This window comes from Nothobranchius furzeri, chromosome 14, assembly GCF_043380555.1.
Source record: "Nothobranchius furzeri strain GRZ-AD chromosome 14, NfurGRZ-RIMD1, whole genome shotgun sequence".
Taxonomy (NCBI): domain Eukaryota; kingdom Metazoa; phylum Chordata; class Actinopteri; order Cyprinodontiformes; family Nothobranchiidae; genus Nothobranchius; species Nothobranchius furzeri.
Window position 1 is genome coordinate 26,267,202 of NC_091754.1, and position 14,085 is coordinate 26,281,286.

The 14,085-nt window shown below is 40.2% G+C and overlaps 4 protein-coding genes across 5 annotated transcripts in view; 2 read left to right on the forward strand and 2 right to left on the reverse strand.

Moving 5' to 3' along the window:
* The first annotated feature begins 944 nt into the window (after positions 1–944).
* On the forward strand, positions 945–6,331 carry si:dkey-4e7.3 (inosine-uridine preferring nucleoside hydrolase). The gene is made up of 8 exons (XM_015966142.2): positions 945–1,038; positions 1,744–1,816; positions 1,892–2,015; positions 2,113–2,300; positions 2,701–2,880; positions 2,949–3,060; positions 3,259–3,395; positions 4,273–6,331. The coding sequence occupies exons 1-8, from the start codon at positions 980–982 to the stop codon at positions 4,609–4,611; spliced, it is 1,212 nt and encodes a 403-aa protein (XP_015821628.1). The 5' UTR covers positions 945–979; the 3' UTR covers positions 4,612–6,331.
* Positions 6,332–6,461: 130 nt separating this feature from the next.
* On the forward strand, positions 6,462–9,942 carry LOC129152182 (inosine-uridine preferring nucleoside hydrolase). 2 transcript variants are annotated; one of them, XM_015966144.3, is made up of 6 exons: positions 6,462–6,794; positions 6,870–7,075; positions 7,286–7,465; positions 8,535–8,646; positions 9,191–9,327; positions 9,400–9,942. In XM_015966144.3, the coding sequence occupies exons 2-6, from the start codon at positions 6,890–6,892 to the stop codon at positions 9,745–9,747; spliced, it is 963 nt and encodes a 320-aa protein (XP_015821630.1). In that variant the 5' UTR covers positions 6,462–6,794; positions 6,870–6,889; the 3' UTR covers positions 9,748–9,942. The 2 variants fall into 2 exon arrangements, with proteins under 2 accessions (XP_015821630.1, XP_015821629.1); XM_015966143.3 differs by having other exon boundaries at positions 6,885–7,075.
* Positions 9,855–11,142, reverse strand: coa5 (cytochrome C oxidase assembly factor 5). Its single transcript, XM_015966145.3, has 3 exons — positions 10,863–11,142; positions 10,257–10,340; positions 9,855–10,139 (listed from the first exon to the last, which is right to left on the reverse strand). The coding sequence occupies exons 1-3, from the start codon at positions 10,962–10,964 to the stop codon at positions 10,098–10,100; spliced, it is 228 nt and encodes a 75-aa protein (XP_015821631.1). The 5' UTR covers positions 10,965–11,142; the 3' UTR covers positions 9,855–10,097.
* A 127-nt stretch (positions 11,143–11,269) lies between these two features.
* mgat4a (alpha-1,3-mannosyl-glycoprotein 4-beta-N-acetylglucosaminyltransferase A) overlaps positions 11,270–14,085 on the reverse strand; it is a 39,795-nt gene continuing 36,979 nt past the window's right edge. Inside the window, exon 16 of the mRNA XM_015966140.3 lies at positions 11,270–13,487. Coding sequence (XP_015821626.1) covers positions 13,461–13,487 — 27 coding nt within the window. The 3' untranslated portion in view covers positions 11,270–13,460. The remainder of the gene's footprint in view (positions 13,488–14,085) is intronic.

A 14,085-nucleotide genomic window follows, 5' to 3' on the forward strand; every position in this document is an offset into this window, starting at 1 on the left:
CCAGTGGAGACAACTAGGAACTGCTCTTTGGTTCTGGTAAAAAGATCATTTTAGATTAATTTTCTCTGTGAAGCTGGTAAAAAAATCCTCACATTTTGTGTAGTCCTTTTAGGAGTATTAATATTAAGGAGGAGGATAGGGAGAAGATGGAACAAAATCTATAAAGTTACTATAATTAATAGAATCAGTTCCTGTAACGTCTTTCAAAATAAAACGCAGGTCTTTTTTTCTATTTGTCTCTATTCCGCTAAAAACACACTGAAAACTATTTATGTAACAGCGTTAGAAACAATGGTCGTGTGGAGTCGAACATAGACATAATTTATATGGAGTCAAAAGTGCTAAACCCTGCTAGGTACAGCGTCAGCGTCACTCATATGAAATATCCCCCCAAGTGGAGACATCTGGAACTACACTTTGGTTATGGTAAATATTTAGAAGAGAACATCCATTTATATCTCATGTTTTAAATGAACTTGGAAATTTTTTATTTATGTTTGGTTATCTTGAGAGGAGAGGAGAAGACAAGAGGAACTGCACTTATGTTACAATAGTTAGAAGTAGTGTTTGTAAATAAATTATTAAATAAATGCTGTGTCTGCAGCACTGGGACTCGGGGACTCACTCTATTGGTGTCTTTAATTTAGCTAAAAGCACAATTAAAACAGGGTTTATGTGCGGGGCCGTGTACATAAAATCTGGTGGTTGTTTAAAAATGCATGTTTCGTTTTAAAATACTAAAGTAATTGCAGTCTCAGTTACAAAACAAGTCGGCCGAAAGATGCTCAAATATGTCACCAAAATGAATTCTAAAAATCTTAAATTTAACCTGCATAAAAATTTTTGAACTATCACATTTTGTTCAGATACTAAAAAATGACACATTCTACAGGTTGGCATGTACGCGTCCTCTAGCCCGGTAGGTGGCGCTGTTTTACAAACGGAGAGGAAGGCGTACCGGCAGGAGCAGGAAAAGAAGATGAAAACGAACTTCAGCGGTTTCCTGGGGTCTGTTCCTGGAGTAGTTTTTATCTTGAGGTAAGCTTCACATTCACTCCACGACGTAAAAGCTGAATAAGTGACCGTGAGGTTTCACACTGAATTAACCTCATTTACCATTTAGCTGCTGTTTTATCGTCTGTTTAAGGAAACTTGAGTTTTTTCCCCCAGTTTCCGTATCTTTAAACGTCTTTCTTTAAAGACATAGAATGTGGTCTTTTTTAATTTTAATGAAGCACTATTATACTAGTTTAACTCCAAACGTTGTTTTGGCGTTGTTGTACCGAATTATGTTTCCAGTCAGAACCAGAGACTGTAAAAGAGCGGAACGGAAGTATCAACCCGGGCGGTTGGCGGAAGTGATGTAATATTGCTCCAGTTAGATCAGTCCACGTGTTTTCTGTCTTTGAGGGAATGAATGAGCGTTCAGTTCAGTCGAAACTGTTTTATTGATGCCATTGTAAAAATGAACGCTAACTAAACCCATTCAGATCTAATTGTACGTCTCGCTGCAAAGATCGGAAGTAGTTCACTTTATACATTTTAGCTTTATTTAGTCATCAAACTATTATAACTTGTTTTTAAGCCATCAATTAAATTTTACAGCATAAATAATTAAAAGAATACATCTTATTATATTTTTGAGGCTGATTATCATATGACCTCCATCATACATCAAACATTAGACAATGATTTGTGTTTTAAACAGTGTTTCCGGTTTCTTTCACCTTTTTCCCCTCAAAGGTTTCTGCCCTCTAACCTTTGTTGGCTCCAGTCTGTCAGAGGAACTCACTACAGGGTAGCCACTCAGCAACAGGTTGGTATTATCAATGTAACACTTTAATAATGTACACTGTATGCACTTATCACGCAAATCTGTTTGTTCACATAGAGAAAAACATTTTTACCTTTGATGTCGTCGGTTCGTAAAAAGAGGAAACTGACACCAAGTGAACAGTGGAGACAGAGCAGTGCTGAGCAGCAGTGGCAGCTTTTTCAAAACAGTCAGGAGGAAAGTAAGAAGTATTTTTTATGCGTTTGCTGTTACTGTGACACTGTTGGTTGCACATTTTAGTAGAACCTCTTAGACTGCAGATTACATTTTCTCTGCAGGGTGTGGGATGAGTAAGAAGCTGCTGGTGGATGTGGACAGTGGTGTGGACGATGCTCAGGCCATCATGTTGGCGCTGGGTGCTCCTGACGTTACTGTCCTGGGGGTCACCTGCGTGCACGGAAACACCACGGTGGAGAATGTGTGCAGGAACACACTGAGAGTTTTAAAGGCCTGCAACCAGCTAGAGGTTGGAACAAAAGTCCTTTTATTATTTTTAGGGCATGATGACTATTGATCGTATTTTTAAGATAAATAATATTCACCCCAAAGCTTTCGACTCAGAACTTTGCACAAACAAAAAGAAGACAGAATCTGTGTCTCAGTTTCAACATTATGTTGGCATCTGCTTAAAACATGTTAAATACCCGCAAAGATTTTCAGATTTTTGCACAACAGTAATTTTGATAATGTGAAAAGAATGATTATCATTCAGGTCACATGACCCAACGAGGACATTTCTTCAAGACGTTTCTATTACAACATCTGTCTGTTGTATCAGTGGCTCTGTGAGAAGCAAAATGAAACACTGGATTAATGCTCACCTGTTTACTGTAGTTTGAATGTGTGTACCTTGTTTCTCTTGCCAGATCCCAGTGTTTAAAGGTGCTGATAAGCCTATTCTTGGTAATATGCTCGATCCGGGACACTTCCACGGTCAGGACGGGCTGGGAGACGCTCCTGACCCAAACGCTCCTGGTCTGGACCTCCTTCAGAAGGAGAATGCGGTGTCGGCTATGATCAGGATCGTTAATGAGAATCCAGGAGAGGTGAGAGTGGGAGAAAACAGCTGATTTTGTTTCCTTGTGTGTTTATCGAGTCCACGTATCTGTCCCAGGTGTCTCTGGTCGCTACAGCTCCTCTCACCAACTTGGCTCTGGCTGTGAGGATGGATCCGTCTCTGCCGAGCAAACTCAGAGGGCTTTACATCATGGGAGGAAACACGGAGTGTGAGTGGAAACATTTATTCTTACTGGATAAAAATAAAATATTAATTTAATGTAATAATCTTGGGACAGGTGGCTCATAATTGTTTGTTGACATTAAAAATATGAATTGATCCTAAACTTCATTTACAAATGAATAGTCATTAAATCTGAGTCTGACGTGACTTCTCATCATTTTATTTTTGATTTTCTGCATTGCAGCCCGAGGAAACTCCACCGTATGTGCTGAGTTTAATTTTGCTGCTGATCCAGAAGCTGCGTACATCGTGCTGAACGATTACCAGTGTCCCACCTACCTGGCCTGCTGGGAGTTCACCTGTTACAGCAAGCTGCCCTGGGTAACCCCCTCTATAGCACAACTCTGAATAAAACAGTCATGGAAACGTGTTGTGAAAGGTCAAAACAAAGAAGCTGTGGCTTTTCCTGGCAGATTTTCCCATCAAGAAACCTAATTCCAGATTTTATGTTTGTGTTTTAAACTTTAATATTTAACTTCTAGAATGAGATGGAGCTGCAGGCTTTTTTTGCGAAATCCCCAGAAGTGATAATGCTGAAATGCTCCTCCTCCTGGGGAGATTAGCAACTGTCCAAAATTGAACTTGACCCCAAAACAAAGTGCTATGGCTCATTTTTATTAGGTGCTGAAATCTGTTCACGATCTGGTAAAATAATGATTTCATCAGCAGCATCTGATTCCTCCTTTTCTAAATCCTAACAGGGTGGAGAGTCAGTATTTCACGCACTGATTCTAAAGAGATACTTAGCAACTTTTTTGTAGTTTAAAATCGTTTTCTTGAGCCAGTATGTGCTAAAATGACCATTTACTGGGTAATGAATTGTCACTCAGACCCCCACCGCCTCCTGTGGCCACAATACCGCACTTGCAACTTCAGACTATATGGCCGGTTCCTGTTGGACAATGCATAGTAAAGTGGAGCTGCTGGAGTCTGCTTCCAGCACACGATTCCTGCATGTTTCAGATCATGAACACATCGGATTTGTTTGGTTTGGTGATGAACCGCTCCTGTAGACACTAAAGAAGGCTGAGGAGACTTTTCAGCTGTTCAGTTAAGGTGTTAAAAATACGAACGCACAGCGAGAAGTCTCACTTTTGGTTTTACGACAGTGAGTTAAAACGGACACTAGGGGGTGCTAAAAGCAAGCCAAAACTGCATGTGTTCTGGATGTCCTCACTGACAGGAATTTCTCCTCCAGGAGTTCTGCGACACCTGGTTGGCGCAGGACAGCCACAAAGCTCGCTTCATGAAGCAGATCTTCCAGCACAGCATCCAGATGTCAAAAGACAGCGAGCAGGAAGAGTTGGTTCACGGTTTCATCTCCTGTGACTCGTACGCCATGGCGGCGGCTGTCGACGACCAGTTCATCATAGAAAGCGACTGTTACCCAGTCAGCGTGGAGCTGACGGGGACTCACACCCGAGGAATGATGGTGGTGGACACTATGGGTCTTCTGAAGAAGACTCACAAGGCTTTCATCATGAAGAAGGTGGATCTGGAGAGGTTTAAGCAGATGATGATGGCTGCTTTGAAGTAACTGGACTCGGCTATAAAGCCTGATTCATGCTTCTCCGCCTGCGTCAGTGCGGAGACACGCAACGTCCTTACGGGCCTGCCGGAGAGCTCCGCAAGGAGGGACGGAGTCGAGCTCTCTTTTCTAAACATCCATCCGTCGAGACAGAACGCAAGCTTGTGATTGGTCAGGACGCCGCTGTTGTCTACAGCGCCGCCATTGCGCCCTCAAAAACATAGAGCCGAGGATAACAAGCGGCAGACGCGGAGAAGCTTGAAGAATACCTCGCGAAAAAACTAAAAACATGAACGTTTTATTCCCCCGTGACTGGAGGAGTGAAAATATGCGCAGCAAGCGTTTTATTTGTGGACAGAAATGACAGGAAACGTGGGTTTAGAGGTGGTGAGCGCATGAAGAGGTGGAGGAGAATGAGAGACAAATATGTCCGTGTTAAAAAGTCTCTTGTATACAAAAAACACAATATAAACACACCATCTTGGACCGATACATGACAGGATACCACAGAACAGCGCTACGCCCTCTGTTGTCCTGCCGGGGAATTGCTTTGCAACACTCCAGGAGACGGAGAAGTATGAGAGCAAAACGCTTCCGTCAGCCCGTGCGTGTCTGTCCCTTGCGGAGCTGACAGAGAAGCATGAACCAGGCTTAAGCTGAATTTACTACACTCGCTTTCAGATTTTAGACACAAGAAATCAATTCATATGTTCTTTTTGTAGTGCAACACTTCTTTTCCTTTGAGCGTTTCCTTCAGGTGTCACCACAGCGAATCATCTAATTCCATCCGACGTTCCTCTAATAGTCTCCTGCCTACACATCTCTCATTTCTGCACTCATTCCTGATTCCCTTCATCTTTGTCACCCCTAAAAAAAAGTCTCAGTTATCAATGCAAAACTGACAGTCTAAGTTATTAGACTATGTAAAATGAAATAATAGGTATTTTGTTTTTATGTTTTTAACCTCTCAGTGATATTTTTTAAATATGCTTCGATGCAACCCAGTTGCTTTTTGGGTTGATTTTACAACCTGATTTATGGATTTAGTGCATGGCCACAAAAAAAGCCACCAGCTGGATAGGTGATGGTTGCTGCTGTAGGTCTGGTCTGGGTTCAGCAGCGTTATCTGCTCAAAGAACAACGGTTGACCACCAGAATGACCAGGTGTTTTCCTCCATTACGGCACAAGCACTTTCCATGACTGCTCCAGGATTCATTGGGTCAGAATCATGAAAGCGTGGTTCATGGAACATGAGGCCGGATGTTAAACCCCACTGGGTATTTTTGGGATGTGCACAAGGTGTATGTGGTCAGATTGCATCATCAATACAACATCTTAGTGAAATATTAACGGTGGATGCAGTTAAGTCTCTCAGAAACTTATAGAGACCATGACTCAGTAATCAACATTAAAGTCGATCCAAGGAAATATTAAGAGTGTGTGATCCGTTTTTGAGACAGGCAGTGTATAAAGTCCCGTTACTGTTGGGCTGCAAATATTATAAAAGCACTGATCAGGTTGAAGATGCAGCATTTAAGGCTGTTTAACGCTGAATGTGAGAAAATCTGACTAAATACAATCAGAAACGGAGTCTTTATTCTATGAAGGACATCAAATTCTGTCGCCTTTATGTAAGAATGAGCACTTTGTATAGGATTTAGTTTGTTTTAAAAAGCAAATGTTAATTGTTAATTGACATGTTTTAATAAAGCTGAACTAATTCAAAAACAGGTGTTGCTGAGTTTTGTGGTGCATCAGAAATCACTACAGAGTTCATGGTTTGTTTTCCTCTATGATCTCTGAGAAGTGATTCATTAACATCACACACACACTTTTAAAAACTGGAGTGGCTGTGTAACAGCACACTGTACAGACTGACTTGATCTTTGTACTGTAGATACTGCAGCAGATCGCTAATAACAAAGTTTGTTAATCTATAGATCTGCTGTTATTTAAAAAAATATAATATTAATTCACTTGTTTTTATTTATTTGTGAGACGTTTGTTGTTTTCTTCACTTTTACTTTCAGATTATATATTAATTTCTCACTTTTTTTTTATAACGTCCCTCAGCTTTCCCAGTCTTGATTCAGCATTTTCAATCTGCTCAAAGGTTGTTTTCAGCGTGTCGTCGGCTCATTTCCAGCAGGAACTCCTCACATTTCAGATTGTTTTACCAGACAGCTTTTAGGTAAGTTTTATTTCATGTAAATGTTTCAGATTCTTTATAAAGTTATTGATAATAAAATAAACTTCATTACTGAAGAGGATAAATCTTCAGGTTTAATGATGAGTAAGAAGCTGCTGGTGGATGTGGACTGTGGCGTGGACGACGCTCAGGCCATCATGTTGGCGCTGGCCGCCCCTCGTGTGAAGGTCCTGGGGGTCACCTGCGTGCACGGAAACACGGCGGTGGAGCACGTGTGCAGGAACGCCCTGAGAGTTCTGCAGGCCTGCAACAAGCTAAAGGAGGTGGGTCAAGTATGGAGAGAGATGAGATCCAGGAGGCTACAAAGATCTCACTGATCCACCAGTTTTTAAAAGTCAAAGAAAGTGGCCCATTTTTGCTAAGTTTGACTTAATCAGTTGGATTGTTTTGGGTTTAAAAGAGTAATAAAATAATCTTTATTATAAACAGAATTTATTTTCTATTGAACTGAAATATTAACCCTTTTGAACCAGATCCCAGTGTTTAAAGGAGCTAGTAAACCTTTGGTTGGAAGCCGCATCAATGCAGGACACTTCCACGGTCAGGACGGGCTGGGAGACGCTCCTGACCCAAACGCTCCTGGTCTGGACCTCCTTCAGAAGGAGAACGCGGTGTCGGCTATGATCAGGATCATTAATGAGAATCCAGGAGAGGTGAGAGTTGGAGAAAACAGCTGATTTTTGTTCCTTGTGTGTTTATTCAATTCAAGTTTATTTATATATCGCCAAATCATGACGAGTCGTCTCAAGGCACTTCAAACAGTAAACATTCCAATACAGGTCAGTTCATTAAGCCAATCAGAAAAAAGTTTCCTGTATAAGGAACCCAGCAGATTGCATCAGGTCACTGACTGGTGTCAGGGACTTCACAGCAATCCTCGTACTAGGCAAGCATTTAGCGACAGTGGAGAGGAAAACTCCCTTTTAACAGGAAGAAACCTCCAGAGAATCCTGGCTCAGTATATGTAGCCATCCTCCACGACTCACTGGGGATTGAGAAGACAGAGCAGACACACACATACGCCAACACCAGCCCACCCACACACAAACACACATCCACACACACATTATATATACCAAGTAGTGTTTCTATGGTTACATTGTGATTTCTTAGTAAATATTCTATTCGGTGAGGGATAAACTTTATTGTATTTATCCTAGTGAATCTGTAATTAAACGGGTAAACTAGTAGTAGCACATTCAATGTCAAAGAAAGTAAAATGTTAGCATCAGGAGAGGGAGAATGATTAAGTGGTTAGCAACAGTGTTCAAGCTGATGGCCCGCTCTACGTGGGCACCACAGCTCAGCAGAACATCGTTGTAGCTTCTTCTGGGGAGAAAAACACTTAGAGAAAAAATAAGTTAACAGCTGGAATAGCAGGAAATAATACAGTTAAAGAGCAGATTGTAGAATAAAGCAGTAGAGTGTGAAAAGTGGTCAGTGTGTCCTCCAGCAGTCTAAGCCTATAGCAGCATAACTACAGAGATAACTCTGGATAACCTAGCCTTTTAGATGGAGGCATGTTGGAGACAGGGCAAGGGAGAGCCGTCTTTACCGACTGTACACTCCACCTCCCTCTACTCCCCCACTTGTCCAGATCTAGGCTAACATCAGATTTTAACCATAGGCCCTATCATATAAAAATGTTTTAAGCCTAGTCTTAAAAGTAGACAAGGTGTCTGCCTCACGGCATGGTTTATCGAGTCCACGTATCTGTCCCAGGTGTCTCTGGTCGCTACAGCTCCTCTCACCAACTTGGCTCTGGCCGTGAGGATGGAGCCGTCTCTGCCAAGCAAACTCAGAGGGCTTTACATCATGGGAGGAAACACGGAGTGTGAGTGGAAACCAGTCAGTCTCTAGTTTTAGTGATGTGACGACATAAAAGCATCTTAAATTATGTTTAGATCTATTTTTGTTATGAAAATGGACGTCATGTAAGCACAGAGGTTTTGAATGCTTAACTGAAAACAAGAGAAATGCTCTAATGCAATTTAATGTGTGTTTTCTTTAGTTTTGTTGTTTTATGAGTCTAAAAGAGCAAAGTGTATTTCCTCTCATCTTACCCCAAATTTGCTGCAAACACTTTTCTGCTTCCTGTATCTGCAAACATTCAGCGCTGTCATAACATTTCTTTCTGTTTTTGCTTAAGTCTGCAGCTGTCTGCTTCCTGCCTTTTGCTGTTGGTTTCTTCAGCTTAGAGTCACAAATTCATCACTCGTTAGATTAAAAAAAAGGCAGATTAAAGCTGGATTTGCATTAAAGATTTTTTTTGTGATAATCGAATCCCGGCCTCACTTGTAACACATTTTTATTGTTAGTTTTTATTAAACATTTAAACTAAGCTAATAAGTCATGTCTTGGTCAATATTGTGATGCAGCTCGAGGAAACACTTCAGTATGTGGGGAGTTTAATTTCACCGCAGATCCAGAAGCTGCGTACATCGTGCTGAATGAATACCAGTGTCCCACCTACTTGGCCTGCTGGGAGTTCACCTGCCACAACAAGCTATCCTGGGTAATTTTCTCTCTTACGTTTTTACCCCATTTATGGAAAATGCTGCAACCGTTTGTATTTTTCTCTCTTCAGGAGTTCTGTGACACCTGGTTGGCGCAGGACAGCCACAAAGCTCGCTTCATGTCTCAAATTTTCCAGCACAGCATTGAAGCGGCAAAAACAGAACGCTTCCAGAAAGAGTGTGTCGCTGGTGCAGGCTTCATCTCCTGTGACTCGTACGCCATGGCGGCCGCTCTAGATGATTCGTTCATCATAGAAAGCGACTGTTACCCAGTCAGCGTGGAGCTGACGGGGACTCACACCAGAGGAATGATGGTGGTGGACACTGTGGGGTTTCTGAAGAAGACTCACAAGGCTTTTATCATGAAGAAGGTGGACCTGGAGAGGTTTAAGCAGATGATGATGGCTGCTTTGAAGTAACTGGACTTAATTAGATATTATTTCTACTCTGGTTACGTCCACGGCTATAAGATGAATTTACTACATTCACTTTCATCTTTGTGATGTTGAAAAACGTAACAAAGCAATGGAAATTTTTACTTTGTTCATTTATTAACATTTTTTCTATCCATACACCACACACATCCATCCAGAATAAACCTTTCCTTAAAAATATTCAAGCTTCAATCTGTGGTCTGAAACTGGAATCCTGCTCCAAGTATATTTGTATGTTTTGGTCTTTTGCTGCCACACATGTCCCTCAGAAGAAGCATCCGTATTGCTGAAAAAGGTGTTCCACTGGTTTCCACCCTAACAGTAGAAATAGGTCATCAGTATCCTTTCCTCCCTCTGAACCTTGATCTTGTATCCAGCTGCAAACGGCAAACAGACATGCATCAGAACGCTTAATTCTTTCATTCACATTTGTACATCATCTTTTGCAGTTACGGAAATATACAACTGCAAAGCTATTAGTATTATAGACTTACCAGGGACCTCTTGCACTCGAAAAATGATGTCTGCAGAGCTTTGCAGTGGCCTTCCTTAAGACAGTCACTGGGCTTCTTTCCCTCCTGTCAAATAAAGAGACTATTCTGGATCTGTCTGAATATATATATATATATATATATATATATATATACATACATACATACATACATATATACATATATGTGTGTGTGTGTGTGTGTGTGGGCCATAAGCTAACGGCCAACGATAGTAATGTTGCTTATGTTGATAATTTCAACAGAATTAGCAAGTGAGCTAGCAAACGAGAACAAAGCCTTTCTACAAGCTGTCGGGTGAAATAATTAGTATGAATAATGCCGAATTACAGGAGGCCAACGAAATAAAAAAAAAGTTGTATCAAACTCACTTTTTTTAAATTGAAAACACGACACAAGTCGTGAAAATGTATATAAAATTATTAGGCTTGACGCGGCTATAATTAAGTCGTTTTTAAAATGACATTCTCTATAATACATCTATCCTAAAAACTTAATGTTTCATAAATTTGGTTTAAATAAAAAGACAAAAACTGTTATATAACTAGTTAAGGTTTGTAACGGGTTTAGTCAAGGTAACCTCCTGCTTACCTTCACAACACAGTCATGCTGAAGAAGACAAGCCTTAAAGTCCTCCCTAACGCCGGCGCAGGCTCGCGTATCCTCCTCTTTATCCTCGTAATATTTCGGCATTGTTCGGCATTAAATTTATATCGCCTAAAACTATCTCAAATATGCCAAAATTAGAGGGTGAACATATATGACATGTTGGTTATAAAAACCAAGCGGCCATTGCAGTGGGGAAAATGCATGCTGGGAAAACAGAAGTAGAAGTGCATGCTGGGAAGGTTTGTAGTTCATCATGAAATCTCTAGATGAAAATAAATTTCAGTTTGTTTTACAAGTATTTAAAGAATTTAGATCAAAATTAAATAGAAATAAACATCGAAAATGGGGATGAGGGATGTAAGTAGAACAAAATCACAACGCAAAATGAGTTACTTCTACCAACTTTACTCATTTATTTTAAAATGTTCATGTAAAATTATGCCAATAAAACATTAGAATCAGGCAAACATATGAACACGATGGAAGGCACATGAACTGATGGGTTATGGTAACATTTAAATAAAGATATTCATTTTAATTTTACTTTCTCAAAATTATGGATTTAACTTTCCTTAAAAAGAACAAGGAAATCTCAGGATTTCTTGTCCTTGCATGCACTCATTTCCTGCTTGTATCTAGACAGCCATAAAAGCTGATCAAAGTAGTAGTCAAACGTCCTTTCAAAATATTACAGTTCTCCTCTTTAAATGGCATGAGAAGTAGAAAGATCCAGAGACTCATCTGAGTCCAGCTTCAGTTAATCGTTTGATCAGGCCTGACGGAACCTCGTTTAAAACATTTTATTAACATTAAAAAATTGCTCATGCTAATAAGCATGATATGCAAGAATCAATCTGAGACTAAATCTACCAACAGGCACTCCGGGGAAACTACTAAAATATTAAACCTGTTAAATTTCCATCACAAATAGATTTCACTCATCATTGGCCACATTCACAAAACACACTAAGTTGGGAAAGGAAAAGTGATAGAAAATATGATGCTCGTTGCAGTATACACATATATTGTAAATATATGTACATTCAGTGGTGCACTCTAAGGATCAGTAGTCATGTTTTGTACATTCAAAGCAACCAAAATGGGTAAATCAACTCTAAAGAGGACTTGGAAAAAATAAACTATTTGAGGTACAAAGATGGCTGATGTGATCTAAAAATAAAAAAGCAGTGCAAACATCGCTATGTCAGATGGTGAACTGGTAAAACCACCTTGTTCACTACTTTCAATTAGCATTTAAATATTCTCCACATGCAATCCCATTCTGTGGGTCATTTTTCTAAATTATTAACATATCCAGCAATCAGATGTGTAGTCGAAAATTGAGAGGGGTGATTTTCAGAGATGTCGATGGGGCAACTTCAAGAGATCTGGACATAAGGCACATTTCTCTGATTGAAACTTTCGTCCTCTTCAGCGGAAGCCGTTCACAACTTCCCAACTACTCCGTTCTTACGCAGTGAAAATAAACGGTTTCAGTTACAACTTTCAAAGTAGTTTTTACAATGAAAATAAAATTTACAGAATAAGCCATTCAAGATTTTAAAAAAGTACATAAAAACACAGACCAAACTACCATAAACATCTCTTAGAATAAAAATATATTTTACCTCTTGTATAAATTAAAGATTTATTTCAAATAAATTAAGTCACCTTCATAGATCGTCAGTCATAGCTGTAATAATATATCATTATAACAATATATTTCATCCTGAACATGTTGCCAAGGCGGTGTCTGAATGACTGACTATAAATAAACACAGAGGTCACACACAGCCTGGGGGACAACAAGAGGGAAACAGCTGACGTTCTGGTGGAACTGGTCTCCTTCACGGATTCTGGTAGTTACCACTAAACTTCCCTATGATCACAGAGATGGATTTGGGAACAATAAGCTTGTGTCGAGTTTGTTTCAGAACTAAAAACGTTTAAAACTCGTGAGGAAATAACAATTGTCTGGACTAGAGTTGACCTAGGGGGCGTGTCTGGATCACTGCAGAGAACACAGAGCAACTGGCCACTAGTGAGGACAACATTCTTGATCATCACTGGGTTTGCTGAGGCGCCAGAGAGAGTGCAATGCCCCAGCTGACCCACATGTGGCAGCATTGAGTAAAGTACAGGGATTTGGCAGCATCGACTCTACTGGCCAGGTGACTGGTTCTCCCCTACTTCATTCCTCCAGGAGTTATCTGATTGTTTCCAAAGCTGCTGAACAACACACTCCCTTTAAGAGCCAGAGCTGGGAGCAGATGTCCTCACACCCTCCATCCTTGGTAGCAGACAGTAGTATTCACATTCTCTCAAATTGATAAATGCACTAAGGAAGATTGAGAAACAGATTAATGATGAATGAAGTACATCAGGTAAAAAAAACAACAACAAAAAAAACAACATTAAAAACAAAGAGACAGAGAGGAGGCGTTTCTTAGACAAGCTGGGACGAGCGACTAAGCTCTAATAGCTTCACTGCTGGTTGCTAGGTGCCAGTGACCCTGCATAAGCAGTCCGGGAGATCCTGGCTCTCCAGGGGCCGTGATTCATGTACCTCCATCAGAAAAATCATCCCGATATTCTCTTTATATGTATCTGCAAAGAGAAAATGGAGAACCACATGTCTGAGTAAATGGTTACAGCAAGGAGGAGGTTTGCATCTATGGGGCTGCTCGATTATGGCAAAAATGAAAATCATGATTATTGTGACTGAAATTGAGATCTCGATTATTTAAGACGATTTATCAATTAATGTTGATTTTATTTGTTTGTTTATTTATTCGGTCATAAAATTGCTCAAGGCACAATCAGGATGAAAAGAAAGAAAAAGAAAGCAACAAGATAATCAAAAAACAACTCCTGACTCCTAGTATAAAAAGGCCAACACACTAGCTCATAGTTTATGACCCAAAGGGCTGAGATTTAACTCATTTAAGCCTAACCAATACAGGCCCAAATATCCAACCAATATCTTGCAAATACTGAATTATACAGTGGTATTCATAACATAAATAAAAAACATATAAACATATATGTTTTAGTGATGGTCACAAAATGTTGCATAATATTTATTTAGTCCTGTCAAGCGGTGCTGTACGTGTGTGTACACTAGCAACGTGTCCTCAAGAGAGATTACCGTAAATCCTCTAATACAGGCCCGGGCCTGTATTTGACTCAAGCTCATCAAGCTCCA

What these genes read in the sequence shown, in the direction of transcription:
- si:dkey-4e7.3 (XM_015966142.2), top strand. Translation starts at nt 980, where the DNA reads ATGAAAACGAACTTCAGCGGTTTCCTGGGGTCTGTTCCTGGAGTAGTT. An exon ending in TTAATGAGAATCCAGGAGAG is followed by an intron (nt 2,881 to 2,948) that starts GTGAGAGTGGGA and finishes TATCTGTCCCAG; the next exon opens with GTGTCTCTGGTCGCTACAGC. An exon ending in GTTACAGCAAGCTGCCCTGG is followed by an intron (nt 3,396 to 4,272) that starts GTAACCCCCTCT and finishes TTTCTCCTCCAG; the next exon opens with GAGTTCTGCGACACCTGGTT.
- coa5 (XM_015966145.3), bottom strand. Translation starts at nt 10,964, where the DNA reads ATGCCGAAATATTACGAGGATAAAGAGGAGGATACGCGAGCCTGCGCC. An exon ending in AGCATGACTGTGTTGTGAAG is followed by an intron (nt 10,341 to 10,862) that starts GTAAGCAGGAGG and finishes TTTATTTGACAG; the next exon opens with GAGGGAAAGAAGCCCAGTGA. An exon ending in TCGAGTGCAAGAGGTCCCTG is followed by an intron (nt 10,140 to 10,256) that starts GTAAGTCTATAA and finishes TGCCGTTTGCAG; the next exon opens with CTGGATACAAGATCAAGGTT.
- LOC129152182 (XM_015966144.3), top strand. Translation starts at nt 6,890, where the DNA reads ATGATGAGTAAGAAGCTGCTGGTGGATGTGGACTGTGGCGTGGACGAC. An exon ending in CCTGCAACAAGCTAAAGGAG is followed by an intron (nt 7,076 to 7,285) that starts GTGGGTCAAGTA and finishes CTTTTGAACCAG; the next exon opens with ATCCCAGTGTTTAAAGGAGC. An exon ending in TTAATGAGAATCCAGGAGAG is followed by an intron (nt 7,466 to 8,534) that starts GTGAGAGTTGGA and finishes TATCTGTCCCAG; the next exon opens with GTGTCTCTGGTCGCTACAGC.